This window comes from Micropterus salmoides, unplaced genomic scaffold, assembly GCF_014851395.1.
Source record: "Micropterus salmoides isolate LMB-PRFRI ecotype aquatic unplaced genomic scaffold, ASM1485139v1 Ms_hic_scaffold_9, whole genome shotgun sequence".
In the NCBI taxonomy this organism is placed as follows: Eukaryota; Metazoa; Chordata; class Actinopteri; order Centrarchiformes; family Centrarchidae; genus Micropterus; species Micropterus salmoides.
This window is the reverse complement of record NW_024044681.1, coordinates 16151533-16164188: the sequence shown is the minus strand read 5'-3', so window position 1 is coordinate 16164188 and position 12656 is coordinate 16151533. Positions and strand designations below refer to the sequence as shown.

The following is a 12656-nucleotide window of genomic DNA, read 5'->3' as shown; positions in this document are numbered from 1 at the left end:
CAGAGAACACAACAGGAACCTATTTACTATAAAACCTGTGTTTATCTGCAACTGGTTCTCCTACCTTCTGTACCTCCTCCCGTAATGTATCATTTTAAGTGTATTTGTGCTGTTTTTGTTGGAACATTTGGACTCACTGGGACAGCAGTGAGTCCAAACAGGGTGTTTTACAAAGACTCTACTGTTCATCTGTGGAAAACTACTTAATTCTGTAGTTTCAGTTTTAGTCAGAAAGCAAAGCCCTATGTGATTTCATTCATCCCACATCACTGCTGCCAAATGGTTACTACTACATACTTTCCCTGTCTGAAATCTGTCGTGCAAATGTCCTTCTGTGAAAACAACATTAACCACTGCATTGCCAAACTAAACCAGAGGATGACAAAATGTTCCTATATTGGAGGATTTTCCCTGTCTCTCTGTCCTGACTAGGACAGTTGTTCCCCTGAGATACAGGAAAATCCAAACATGTGCAGTGTTATCCATGTTACACAAAGATGTAAACAGTAAAGGTGCATCAGATTATCTAAGTTTTTGTCTGATAGGCATCTGTCAAAACCGTGGCTTGTAATAGCACCTCAACAATACACAATCACATAGCCCACAGGAAGCATCAGCACTGCTGTTAACAACCCTACAGTTCACCCATTCTAGCTTTTCATGTTTGTTTTGTTTTCTTATCATCATACCCAAATGCACTAGGAGTTTGGTCATATTGGAGTGACTGCCATTTTAATCCATCCTGCTGAGAAAAAAGTGAAGAGCCAGTTTTCAAAAATGATACGTTTTCCATTTTGAAGAGAAAGTTTGTTCCATGCTGTTCAGGCTTTAATAATTCACAAACAGAACTGACAATGTAAACTAATATTTTTTGGTCTGAAGCAAATCTTCACATACTGAGAGCTCTTTAGCTTCCTTGAGCTTCTGTGGGGTTTTAGTTTCACAGCTGCAGCTTCTATCCAAGTTTTGACCAAATGCTGAACAGCAGTTTGCCTCCAGACAACAGACTGAGTGGCAGTAAGTGGAGTGGTAAGTGAGAGTCTGTGAAGCCAAACACTGTCAAAGGCACTGGGTGCTTGCTTAGATAGCTTTTCATCACTGATTCAGGATCAGTCATAAAATGTGACCTCAAAATATAACATTTGAGTTGTGCTGAGACTGCATTTTCTCCTCACATGACTCCAAGCCTTGCTGCCCTCTTTAATACTAAATCTTAGGTATTGTTTTTTCACTAAGTGGATCTTTAATTATATATATATGTGTGTTTATGTGTGTGCCCTCACGTGTGGGTGTCATGTGCCATGTGTGTATCATCAGGTTGAACCAGCCTGGTTTGTATGCCTGCAGCAGCGTTGTCAGCGTCGTGAGACTCAGACACAGGAAACCACCCAACTTCCCCAGAAAGCCTCACATGCACACACACAAACACACCACTCCATATCTGATACTGGTGATGTCTCAATCAAAGAGAAATACGAGGGAGGACCTTGTGCTTTGGCGTGTCCTTAGACGGCTTAAGAAACAGGAAGAGGGACTCATATGGTGCATTTTGTCTCTGCTACTTGGCCAACAGATAAAGGATGTGTGGGGAGTTAATTCTCAATCCATGTTTAGTCTGTGGAAGTGTCACATTCTGCAAATGATCTGAAAAGGGACAGTGCCTCACTGCAAAACAATCAGGAAGTTCAATTCTTTTTATTTCAGTTCACTTCAAAGAACCAGAAAGTTGTCCACCACTCACCTGGTTTAAACATTTTGCCTATTTCTGGAAAGACTATCATGCATAGAAACCAGTGGAAGAAAGTAAAATAACTTAAAATACTCAAGTACAGTTTTGAGGCACTTGCACATTTCTTGAGTATTTGATTTTATGCTGGAGTTAGTAGTTCAGATTAAGACTTTACATTTAAAAAAATGCTGATGTTGCCCCTTTACAAAAAAAACATTTGGGGCACCTTGAAATTATTGAAAGATTATCCTATATTTCGTTAAAAAAAGCAAAGATTGGAGAAAAGTCAAAACAATTAGTGTTGCAGAACTTTGTTGTATTCGTCTTTCCCCTCTCAATAGTCATCTCACCACCCCTCAGTTGTTGTTTGTGAATCACTGGAGGGGGCCTGAGCCCAGGTTTTCTACAGAACAATCGCCGTTTCTGAGTAGGATTTTGAATGCAGGACCTTTTACAGGGGAATTTTGACATGTTAAACTGTAAAAACTGACTCATGTAAAGAATCCGAGTACTTCTTCCCCGACTGAAACAAAAAATTACTTCCACACACTAGAACCTTTATTTCACAATATTTGTAATATAATAAAATAGTGTGTAGATCTAGTGTACAGTACATAAGCTCTTCACTGTTTCTAAGAAATAATCAACCTTAATGGGGCACTTTCTAATACATCACACTATAGAACAGTGAGACCTTCACCCTTTATAACAAGTATGATGACTCACACATAAATTGGTGTCTCACATTAATGCCCAAAAAATGCTGACACGTTTATCAGTTATTTCCCTATTTGTGATGTAGCTCTTATTCAGTGCACAGTGTTATATTAATATGGCCACTCAGCATTCACTATCCACCAGATTATGTACAGAATTTTTAAAAATATAAAATATAAAGGGTTTCTTCTCTTTATTTTGTTCCTAATGCACTTTGCGTTGTTTGGAAAAGTGCTATATGAATAAAATTTACTTTACCTAAAAACACAAATGATTTAACCTGTCAGTGTTGGGACTTTGTCTGTAAAAGCTACCACAAAGCTAATGAGGTTAAGCTCACTATTTGTGTGTATGTCTCTGCAGTCTGTGGTGTACTGCCATGGAGGACGGATCGGGTTCTACCAGGGCGACATCCGTCTTCTCCCAGATGACATGAAGGCCCTGCGGCCGACCATTTTCCCTGTGGTGCCTCGACTGCTCAACCGCATGTACGACAAGGTGAGATAAAGAGAAACGGCTTTTAAAGAAACTGTTGTTTGCTTGTTCTGCTGGTGATGAAGCAAGTCATTCATTGTGAGTTGTTCTACTAAAAAAAAGTTTGGGTAAACTGTCCCCTACTCCCCTAGGATTTGTGGTTTTAAAATTGAATTAAATTGTCTAGTCATGCTTTTTTCCATCCAGTACTGTAGCTGTGGTTTAGGGATGTCATCAAGTGTTGCTTAACAACGATGACTAATGCGTTTTAAATTTTTATTTCCTCGGAAATGTGAGAGAAGAAATCAGAGTTTTGTTTTTACACTTAGGGTAGTGTTACCTGCTTTCTGATCATTCTGGTGTTATTTACATAATACATATTTTCAGCAGCTGGAATGAGAAGGGTACTGTCCCCAACCAAAAGAAACACATATTTTGTCTTTGTCTCCTGTGCAGATCTTCAGCCAGGCTAACACCCCATTGAAGCGTTGGCTGCTCAACTTTGCTGCAAAAAGAAAAGGTGCTGAAGTCAGCAGTGGGATCATTCGCAGTGACAGCATCTGGGACAAAATCTTCTTCAGTAAGATTCAGGTAAATATTATTTCCTCTCCCTGAGCTAAATCTGCCACCCTAAAAACTACCCATGCTGATTTTCAATTTCTATGGATTAGGAATGGGTTGGTTTTTTTTGTTATGTTTTATACCCTTCTGACAAAGTTCAGAGAAATGATGCAATGATCTTACTAATGCACTCCAGGCATTTCTAAGTGTCTGGCCTTGAGAGCGGTGGCACAAATGAACATCACATCTAGTTGATATTCACTGACTGGATCATTTTTGTATCAGCAAGGGTCTTTGTTTTTAGTTTTTATAGATTTGCACAGAAAAATTGCTGTCTAAAAGGAGCATATTTCCTGTCCGAACACACCCTGCAAATAGACACTGTTCACTGTAGTTTACTTTAACAAAGGTCCACTGTGACAATGACTGCTCAGATGACGTATGTGGTAATAGAAACAGACGGTTTCAGCTGCAAATTTATTTCAACTCTCATGTAAAATAACCAAAACGTTGGCAGAAAGTTGTGCGTTCATGTTGGACCCCTTCGCTCATACTAAGCTGATTGAGGAAAAAATTCATTCTTTAAAATCCAATATAAATAGCATTCCTGGATTGTTTTTAGCGCCCTCTGTATTAATAAGCGCCCTCTGTATTAATAATGTGTTTCTCTGCTGTATAGGCCAGTCTGGGAGGAAGGCTGAGGATGATTATAACAGGAGCAGCTCCTACCTCGCCCACTGTGCTGGGATTTCTCAGAGCAGCTCTGGGCTGCCAGGTCAGACACACACATGCACACATAGACACACACAGAGACAGACATATTCACACACACACACACACACACACACATTTGTACTTAGCCCTAACCCTAACCACCAGAAGTACATGCCTAACCAAAACACTTATTGTAACTGCCCTCGGTGGGTTAAGCAAGATGCAGAGAGTCTCTGCTGATGCCTTTTACGGATTTCTGTGTCTTTCAATTCGTGATGTCCAATATCTTAGTAAGCACCGTAAAAACTATAAAACTATACAAAATATATAAGTACTTTCATACACATTACTTGCGCTAAAACCACATGAAATAACAAATAATTAAATACACAAATTAAACTACACACGCTATACACATATACACAATAACCTTTAAAACACAATGGAATAATACTTCAAAGCTAAATGACTCTTCATCAATACATGCTCAGCATTAAACAACACGAACAACTTCACTTCCGCAGCACCCGCACATAGACAATTACACTATACACGCCTCATTCCGCTTCCCAAGGCCGTTAAACTTAGGACGGGCAGTTTCCTTTGTTTTGGCTTTATTACAATCTTCAATATGTTGGCGTCTCTAGCATGTGCTCTGTGTCTGCTCGCCCCACTATTTCTTCTGGTTTGCAACAAACCGTAAACGGGTAAGTACGGGGTTATCTACAGTCTTCACAGGGGGTATTTTAGCCTAGTGGCAGAAAATACGCTGCCCACTGTTGGACGCTACTGGTACCTGCGTGAAGTGATCTGCCCATGTTAACACCATAATAGGATAAAAAAAGCTTTTACAGATATAAAATTATATTAATTATATTCAATATTCACTGAAATCAATACACTTTAAATGACTCCAAGCGGACAGTTACACTTATCCTATCCTTAACCTAATCTGAATCTGCAGCTCCCTTCAACTTTACAGAGCGTTGTAGTGAGTTTCAGCTAATTTTTTAGCCATCAGCTTTGCTGTTCACTGGATCACTCTCACTGCTCTCATAGTGTTATTTTCAGCCACTGCAGACAGGTGTTTACAAGGAAAAAGAGTTGGTAGAGACAAAAAAACTGAACTAAAAGAGAGTGAATAGTGGACTTAAATTAGCCAGTTTGCCAGACACACAACTCCAAATGAATGATAATGTTGCTCTGTAAATGCGAGATGTGAGAATAATCAACTGTTTGCTAACCAGTTTGCCAGATCAACTTAAAAGGTAATTGTGTGTCAGTGTTTTGTTCACAACTTGTTTCCACTGCCCCCAAGTGGCCAAAGAAAATCAGCTTTTGCAGGTTTAACCCTGAAGCAATATCTGAACCATCAAACAGCCAATTTAAGATGTGGGGATCAGGAACAGTCCCCACTCTGAAAGTCTGAAACTCAAATTAGTCCTCACAAAGACAGGAACACATTTATGTACAACCTGCATAAAGAATATGCACTGATCCACATGCTTTTAAACATATTCACACATAAATTTAGTGTGTGGTGCACTTGAGTCCTTCACGCAACATTGTCTGTGTCTGTGTGTAGGTGTACGAGGCGTACGGCCAGACAGAGTGCACAGCTGGCTGCACCTTCACCACACCTGGAGACTGGACCCCAGGTAAGCGTCAAGTGTTTTATGCAATGGAAAGACATACAGAAACCTATCTCTGCCCGACTTTCTGAACTTGTTTACCTAACTAGAGGCTCAGTTCAAAGGTCTAAAAGTGGAGTGGCTGAGTCATGACTCCAAGGAATAAACAACTCCCATGCTGGAATACTGTAACTGAGGTCAATATGTCTATAAAGCTGATGAACTCATTGCTGCTCCCTGAATCCCCTTGACATGAAAAAATGTTGGTGAGGTGGTCAAAATTGTCACTCGGATATTGATGTAAGTGATCAGACACTCAGGCTCCAAATTTTATAGCTCCCACTCAGTGGAAATAAAGCAAGAGTTGGGGGGTGAGGTGGGTGGGGTGTGCCCTAGACAGTAGATCAAGGCAAAAGGCAGAGGCCTGGAAGGGTGAGACTGATAGCAGAAAGAGCTGTTAGGGGTGCTTGCCAACATTAACAAACAGATGAAAAAGAAGAGTAGCTGTTGAAACTGCCTGTATTTACCCTCTAGCGTGCTGCATTGTTGTGTTAATACTCTTGGCATTAATGGTAATTTTCCAAGTAATTTCTATGTTATAGACTTAAGGCTGTTGATGAATTGGCCTGCGTGTCTTTCTCTGAATCTCTCAATCAAATATTAGATTTTTAGCTGGAAATCAACCAAAATAAAACAGTGCATTTTGATATGTCCCCTTTGATTCTTATGCCAGCTGTACAGCCGAAAGCAATTAAATCGGTCTTTTCAAGGTTAATAGTAAATAAATATATATATAATAATTATACTATATATAATTACTAAGCACATATCATACCACATAAACAAATACAAACCCTTCTGTAAAAGCTGTAGGTAATTGTCATTTTGGGCAATCTAAACAAAAGCACAGTCCATTGCATGTATAAATATGTTTAATTAATATAGAAATACCTGGAGTTTTCTTTGTCAAGTGGCAAATAACTCAATCCACCAGAGAGAGTGAGATAACCAGCATGTACGACAAAATAGATGTTTTTCAGGCCTCCACACTTTTAGACCAAATCACTTTTGAGGTTTTTGCTGAGCCTGTCTAACTGCCGGCACACACAAATACATAAAAAACATGAAAAAGATTAAATAACAGTAGGGAAAGGAGGGAGATTGTGACAGAAAGGGGGGGGAAAAGAAAATGTTAATTTGTTGAGTTTTTTAAATTATTTTGCTTTTTCTTACCCCGTCAATAGGTCACGTCGGGGCCCCTCTGCCTTGTAACCTCATCAAACTGGTGGATGTTCCTGAAAAGAATTATTTTGCTTCTAAGGGAGAGGGAGAGGTAAGCAACATGATTTCAAAAGAAATGTTTGTGTGTTCATAACAAGCCAGAGAGTTAACTTCATTTAAAATTTTACAATGTTGCTTTGACTTGAATATCTTAAAATTCCAAGAAGAAGAAACAAGGCGAACAGGAGATGAGATGCATAAAACAGCAACGTCAAAAAAGTATTGCTACAGAAAGGTGTTTTTATCTAGGAATTGACATGCAGTGCAAAGAAACTTCATTACTATTGAGAAATGCAAGTCCCATAAACCTTGTCAATCCATTAAATTCCACAGATTTTAGAGAATAAAGTGTCCTAAAATATAAGAACATGTATCTTTTATAAGATTAAAAAGGTATTATGATTTCATACAAACACAAATAAATCTTCCTCTCACCTCGACCCTTTTCTAATCTCCTATGCAGGTTTGTGTGAAGGGACCTAATGTGTTTAAGGGCTACCTCAAAGACCCGGAGAGGACGGCCGAGACGCTGGACGCAGACGGGTGGCTTCACAGTGGAGACATCGGCAAATGGTTACCTGTATGTACATACAGCTCATGTCAGCCTCCATTATTTAGGCATAATATTTCAGTATTTTAGGTTATTCAGCATTTGCTTAAAATAACCCATTGTTGTTGTTTTTTACATGAGGACCTCCACAGATTTTTCATCCTGTTTTTTCTTGTCATTTATTCAACCGCTCCCCTCTTGTAGAATGGCACACTGAAGATCATTGACAGGAAGAAGCACATCTTCAAGTTGGCACAGGGCGAGTACATCTCCCCTGAAAAGATTGAGAACATCTACATTAGGAGTCAACCTGTGGCACAGCTCTATGTTCATGGCGATAGCCTGCAGGTAAGAACATACACACACCATATTATAGACAGTAAACATTAAGCTTTTCAATTAGTTTGATATACCCTACTACAAGCCGGCACAAATAAAATATATGATTGCCCATCTGGTGCTCATTTCTAAGCTGAGTTAGCACACAATCTTTTGACTTTTTTCATCTTATGTTTGTGTTTGCTCTTCACAGTCCTGTTTGGTGGGAATTGTGGTTCCTGACCCTGAAGTCATGCCGGAGTGGGCAAAGAAAAAAGGCATATTAGGCACCTACAAGGACCTCTGTAAAAACACAGTATGTGGCACAAGGCTCATATGTTTCAAACGCTGTTAATGATAGATGCTGAAGATACTGAAGATAACTTTATTCTTTTATCAACAGGAATTAAAGAAGGCAGTCCTTGAAGATTTGGTGCGTCTGGGCAAGGCTAGTGGCCTCCACTCTTTTGAGCAGGTAGGTAGTTAATATTTGGCCTGCCTTCTGTTGTAGCTGTATTTTTCTTATCTTTAGAAAATTAATTAAGTGAATTATTGGTCTTAAAGCTACAGTGCGACCTAATATATGCCAGCAGTATCTCAAGTTAACTTTTAGGTTTGGTGGTGGCCAGACCCAGGGGCAGATACAGACTCGTTAAAGTGAAGTGCAACAAAAAGAGTTTATTAACAAACTAGTCTGCAAAGGTAGTGGGGGGTGAAGAGCATCCAGAGTTTACAGGTGGAGGATTGGATTGTGTGATGTAGTTGTGGTGATGGCGGCTGGCGAGCTGTAGCTTGTAGAGTAAGGCAGCATGGTAATGAGGTGACGGAGGAGAAGAGAAACCCCCCAAAACAAAATAATACAAATAACTAAACCCGAGTCACAGTGAACTGTCACAGTAAGGGCTGTTTGATTATGTTGCAATGTCTTTATAGGGTCCTTGAGTATTGCATTTATTCACAAATTGATGCAGTTGAGCTACAGTAAAAATAAAAACTGCAGCAGTTAATGTAAAGTAAGTAGTCTGTGGTAATATACTGCAATTGTAAACACTTGTCTGCTCGTAGAAGGCTTGTAATTACTTGGGGGACACTCTGAAGAATCTTGGTTTCATTCAAACACATTTATATTCTTTTACATTTTAAAGGTGAAGAACATCTACATCCACAACGAGATGTTCTCCATTGAAAACGGCCTCCTGACTCCAACACTAAAGGCCAAGAGACCAGAGCTAAAGGAGTTCTTCAAGGGGAAGATTGACCAGCTCTACAGCAGCATCTCCATGTGAAGTCTGGCAGACCTCGTTTTCCTTCAAGCATCTTAGCACTAAGAGCTACTTTGACCATTGACCTGGGACGAAGATGTGACCTTAGGCTTAACATGCTTTGGGAAAGCAAGCCAAAACTGGCCGTACTATGGGAGATTTAACATACCTAAATAAAACAAATCAAAGAAATAAAATGAAATACATTACACATTGTTATGTGTATTTCCTTTTTATGTATGCATTTATTGTCATAATTACATTAAAGCATATGTTCAAAGGAAAATGATTTAGCTTTAATTGTTTTTCATTGTGACATGACTTTTCCATGCCGCATTAAAAACAAATCACAAAAACAAAAATCACAAAAATGATGCGTTTTAGTGTTGTCCAGCAGAGACCAGCATAGACCTGCCAATAGTACAGCAAACACAAAGCATGGAGTGCAAAGGAGCTTTGTAATTTTTTTAAATAGTGACGCATTGCCAATGCCAAAGTCAGGGAAAAAAAAAAAAATTCCAATCACAGCTTTGGGGAAAGGGCCCACCAGCACAGTGTTTGCAGCCATGACAGACAGCCTTTCACATTAAAACTGTTTCCTGTGGGCTAGCTGGCAAGAGGGGAACTACTGTTGACTGTACATTTAGTCTCATTTGTGATTGACTGTCTGGTATTTTAAGGCATCGATTGTGCTGTAGGCGGCTTGGTAACTTGGTAAGTGGTGACAGGTAATTAGTTTGCGTGAACGCTGAGTGGTTTAATAGAGGAGGATAAGCTATTGCTAGTAGATGTAGGCCTACCTGTAAGTTATTTATTTTTATTTTCAAGGGATAAGATTATAAACCCTGTCCCTGGCCCCCCTTCCTCAGGCTGTGATTGGCCAGTTGGTTGTTTTTCATTTTGGCCTTGACAATTGACAAAGCTCCCTTGCAACTCCTCATAAAAACTAATGACTAATAAAGTGCTTTGCATTTAGCATTCAAGCTGTTCTCAGCTGGACAGCACTGAAATGTAATAGACCAATTCATTTAGTTATTAAAGTAAAATAATTGTCCTTTTAAGATATGTTTTATTTAATTATGACATACTAAATGCATTCTTTGTTTGATTTGTTTTTATTTAGGCATTTTAAATTGTCCACACATTGCTACCTGCTATCCACCCAAACACACCGTCAAATGCTCCGTCCTCAGCACCAGAAACTCATCAGCACTTTTATGTTGAACAATCCATTCCTATCTCCTGCTTCTCTTCTCTCCTCCATCAGTTTAAACCTACCAGCCAAACAAGACCTAAAATCCACAGTTGTACGACAGCAAGTGTGATGTCTTTGTGTATAGTGTAGCTCAAGGAGATGTCTAGATTTGTGACAATACTGATACCTTGTGGGACAGAAAATTACTTACTAGAAAACAGCATATTCACATTTGATTGAACAAGCTGCTGACAGCAGTGCCATTAACCAGGGCCTGATAAATCTCCCCTGATCTGACACAACCAGGATTAAACTGGTTGTGTCAACCCAGACAACCCAGACATCGTGCAGTTAGACCAAAAAACACATCCTCCTGTTTGAGGTCTAAATTAAGATAAGGTAAGGAGTGTAGCCTGCCTTAAAAAGCATTGCCACACGGTTCTATGTGGAGCATCTGAATGTTGTAATGAGCCACATCCAAATCGCAGTTTATGTCACATATTCACACATTCATGGCTTCAAGACTGCGTTCAACAATTCAGCATGCATGGACTGGCCGACTGTAATAATCATCAAGGTTCACACTCCGCAGTTGGCTCTATCACAACTTTCTTTACATCCATCTTTCCAAAAAGAGTGCAGGTAAAAGGGAAAAAAAGAAATAATGCAAAACCAGGGCTCAGGGCAATGCATGCAGTTTGCCCTGCAATGCTGGGACCGTTAGCATTTGACTTGACGAGTATTTCTTTGTGGCCATTAATAGCAGGTTGTATGCAGCTGCCCACAGCCACTGCTGCTAGCGCAAGGCTTTGTAATGTAGGCAGAGCTGGTAAATTCCACTCACTGAAGGAAAATAGACCAATCATCAACTTTTAAACAAAATCAACACGTTTTTCGGAGGGTTTACACATAGAAGTAGTGTATAGGCTTTTTAAGTTGATTACCGTCCCAAAGCATAAACAATGTGGATGTACATAAATGAGGACAGCTAGATGTAAGCATATTTATTAAATCAATGGTTTGAATGGATTTTTTTCTCTCTTTCTGCGTGTAGTGAGATGAATTGTACTTATTTATTTATATATTCTGCTGTAAAACGGAATCAGCACCATATCCTTGTAATGATTGAGTGCAGCAATAGGAATGAGGGAGGGTGGGAAGTAGGACATGGGCAATGAAATAAAAGATATTCTGGAATGATTTTAAACTAGCGTCTTGTTTCTTTTTTATGGTGTCTAAAATGCTATTCGTATACAGGTTTTTATTTTGAAAGGTTTCCCTGGAAGTGTCTGTACTGATGCTGCTATGAAAAACAAATTGGGACGTGAGAAGTATTCAGATCATTACACTTAAGTAAAAGTAAAAATACCATCATGTAAAAATGCTCCATTGAAAGTAAAGGTCCTGCATTTAAAATAATCCTTAAGGAAGTAAAAGTACAGACGTATTAATGCACTTGAAGTATCAAATGGAAAAGTACTCTATTTTTTTGTTGTTGGAAAAACTATTTTGGGTGAAACTAGTTTTAACTACTTTATATGTAGTTAGGAAGTTTAATCCAGTAGTTCCCAATCTGTGTGTCAAAGTGTCACAAGACATATCTGACCATGAGATGATTAATGGGGAAGGAAAGAAGAAAAACAAAGTTCTGCAACAACAAAAAATAGTTTTTGGCTTTTTGTAAAAACAGTGAATACTCTTTAAGTCTCATACAATTCTATAAAAACATTTGAGAAGTTTAGTGGGGGTTAACTCTTTGGTGGAACTTCTAACAACTTGTAGAGATACGAAACTTGACAAGAGGTCCCAACCAAGTGTTTTTTTGTTTAGGTTCAAATGACAAAAGTTCAGGAACAGCTTGTTTATTTTTTAACAATATAATGTATTTTATAAACATGTCATATGTTTTTTTATGTAAAATCTCAATCGGAAAAGTAACAAGGAACTCAAACTGTCAGATAAATGTAGTGGAGTCAAATTTCCCTCTGTGGTGGAGTATAAAGTAGCATAAAATGGAAATACTCAAGTAAAGTTCAATTACCTCGAAATTGTACATAAGTAGACTACTGTCCACCACTGCAGACAAGAAAGCTAATATATCGTGTTATTAATATGACTTTTCAGTTATGATATTACATTTATTATTTTTAATAATGAAGCATTTTAAGAATGTCCTTTAAATTTACACGTAAAAACTGTAATTACTCATTGTGACCACTAAGGG

General features: G+C 38.8%; 1 protein-coding gene across 5 annotated transcripts in view; it reads left to right on the top strand.

Moving 5' to 3' along the window:
- acsl6 (acyl-CoA synthetase long chain family member 6) overlaps positions 1 to 9523 on the top strand; it is a 38106-nt gene extending 28583 nt beyond the window's left edge. For all 5 annotated transcript variants that reach the window (XM_038707584.1, XM_038707583.1, XM_038707585.1 and 2 more), the window contains 10 exons: positions 2810 to 2944; positions 3377 to 3511; positions 4161 to 4256; positions 5781 to 5853; positions 7071 to 7159; positions 7571 to 7687; positions 7862 to 8005; positions 8190 to 8291; positions 8379 to 8450; positions 9121 to 9523. In XM_038707584.1, coding sequence (XP_038563512.1) covers positions 2810 to 2944; positions 3377 to 3511; positions 4161 to 4256; positions 5781 to 5853; positions 7071 to 7159; positions 7571 to 7687; positions 7862 to 8005; positions 8190 to 8291; positions 8379 to 8450; positions 9121 to 9261 — 1104 coding nt within the window. In that variant the 3' untranslated portion in view covers positions 9262 to 9523. The remainder of the gene's footprint in view (positions 1 to 2809; positions 2945 to 3376; positions 3512 to 4160; positions 4257 to 5780; positions 5854 to 7070; positions 7160 to 7570; positions 7688 to 7861; positions 8006 to 8189; positions 8292 to 8378; positions 8451 to 9120) is intronic.
- The last annotated feature ends 3133 nt before the right edge of the window (positions 9524 to 12656 follow it).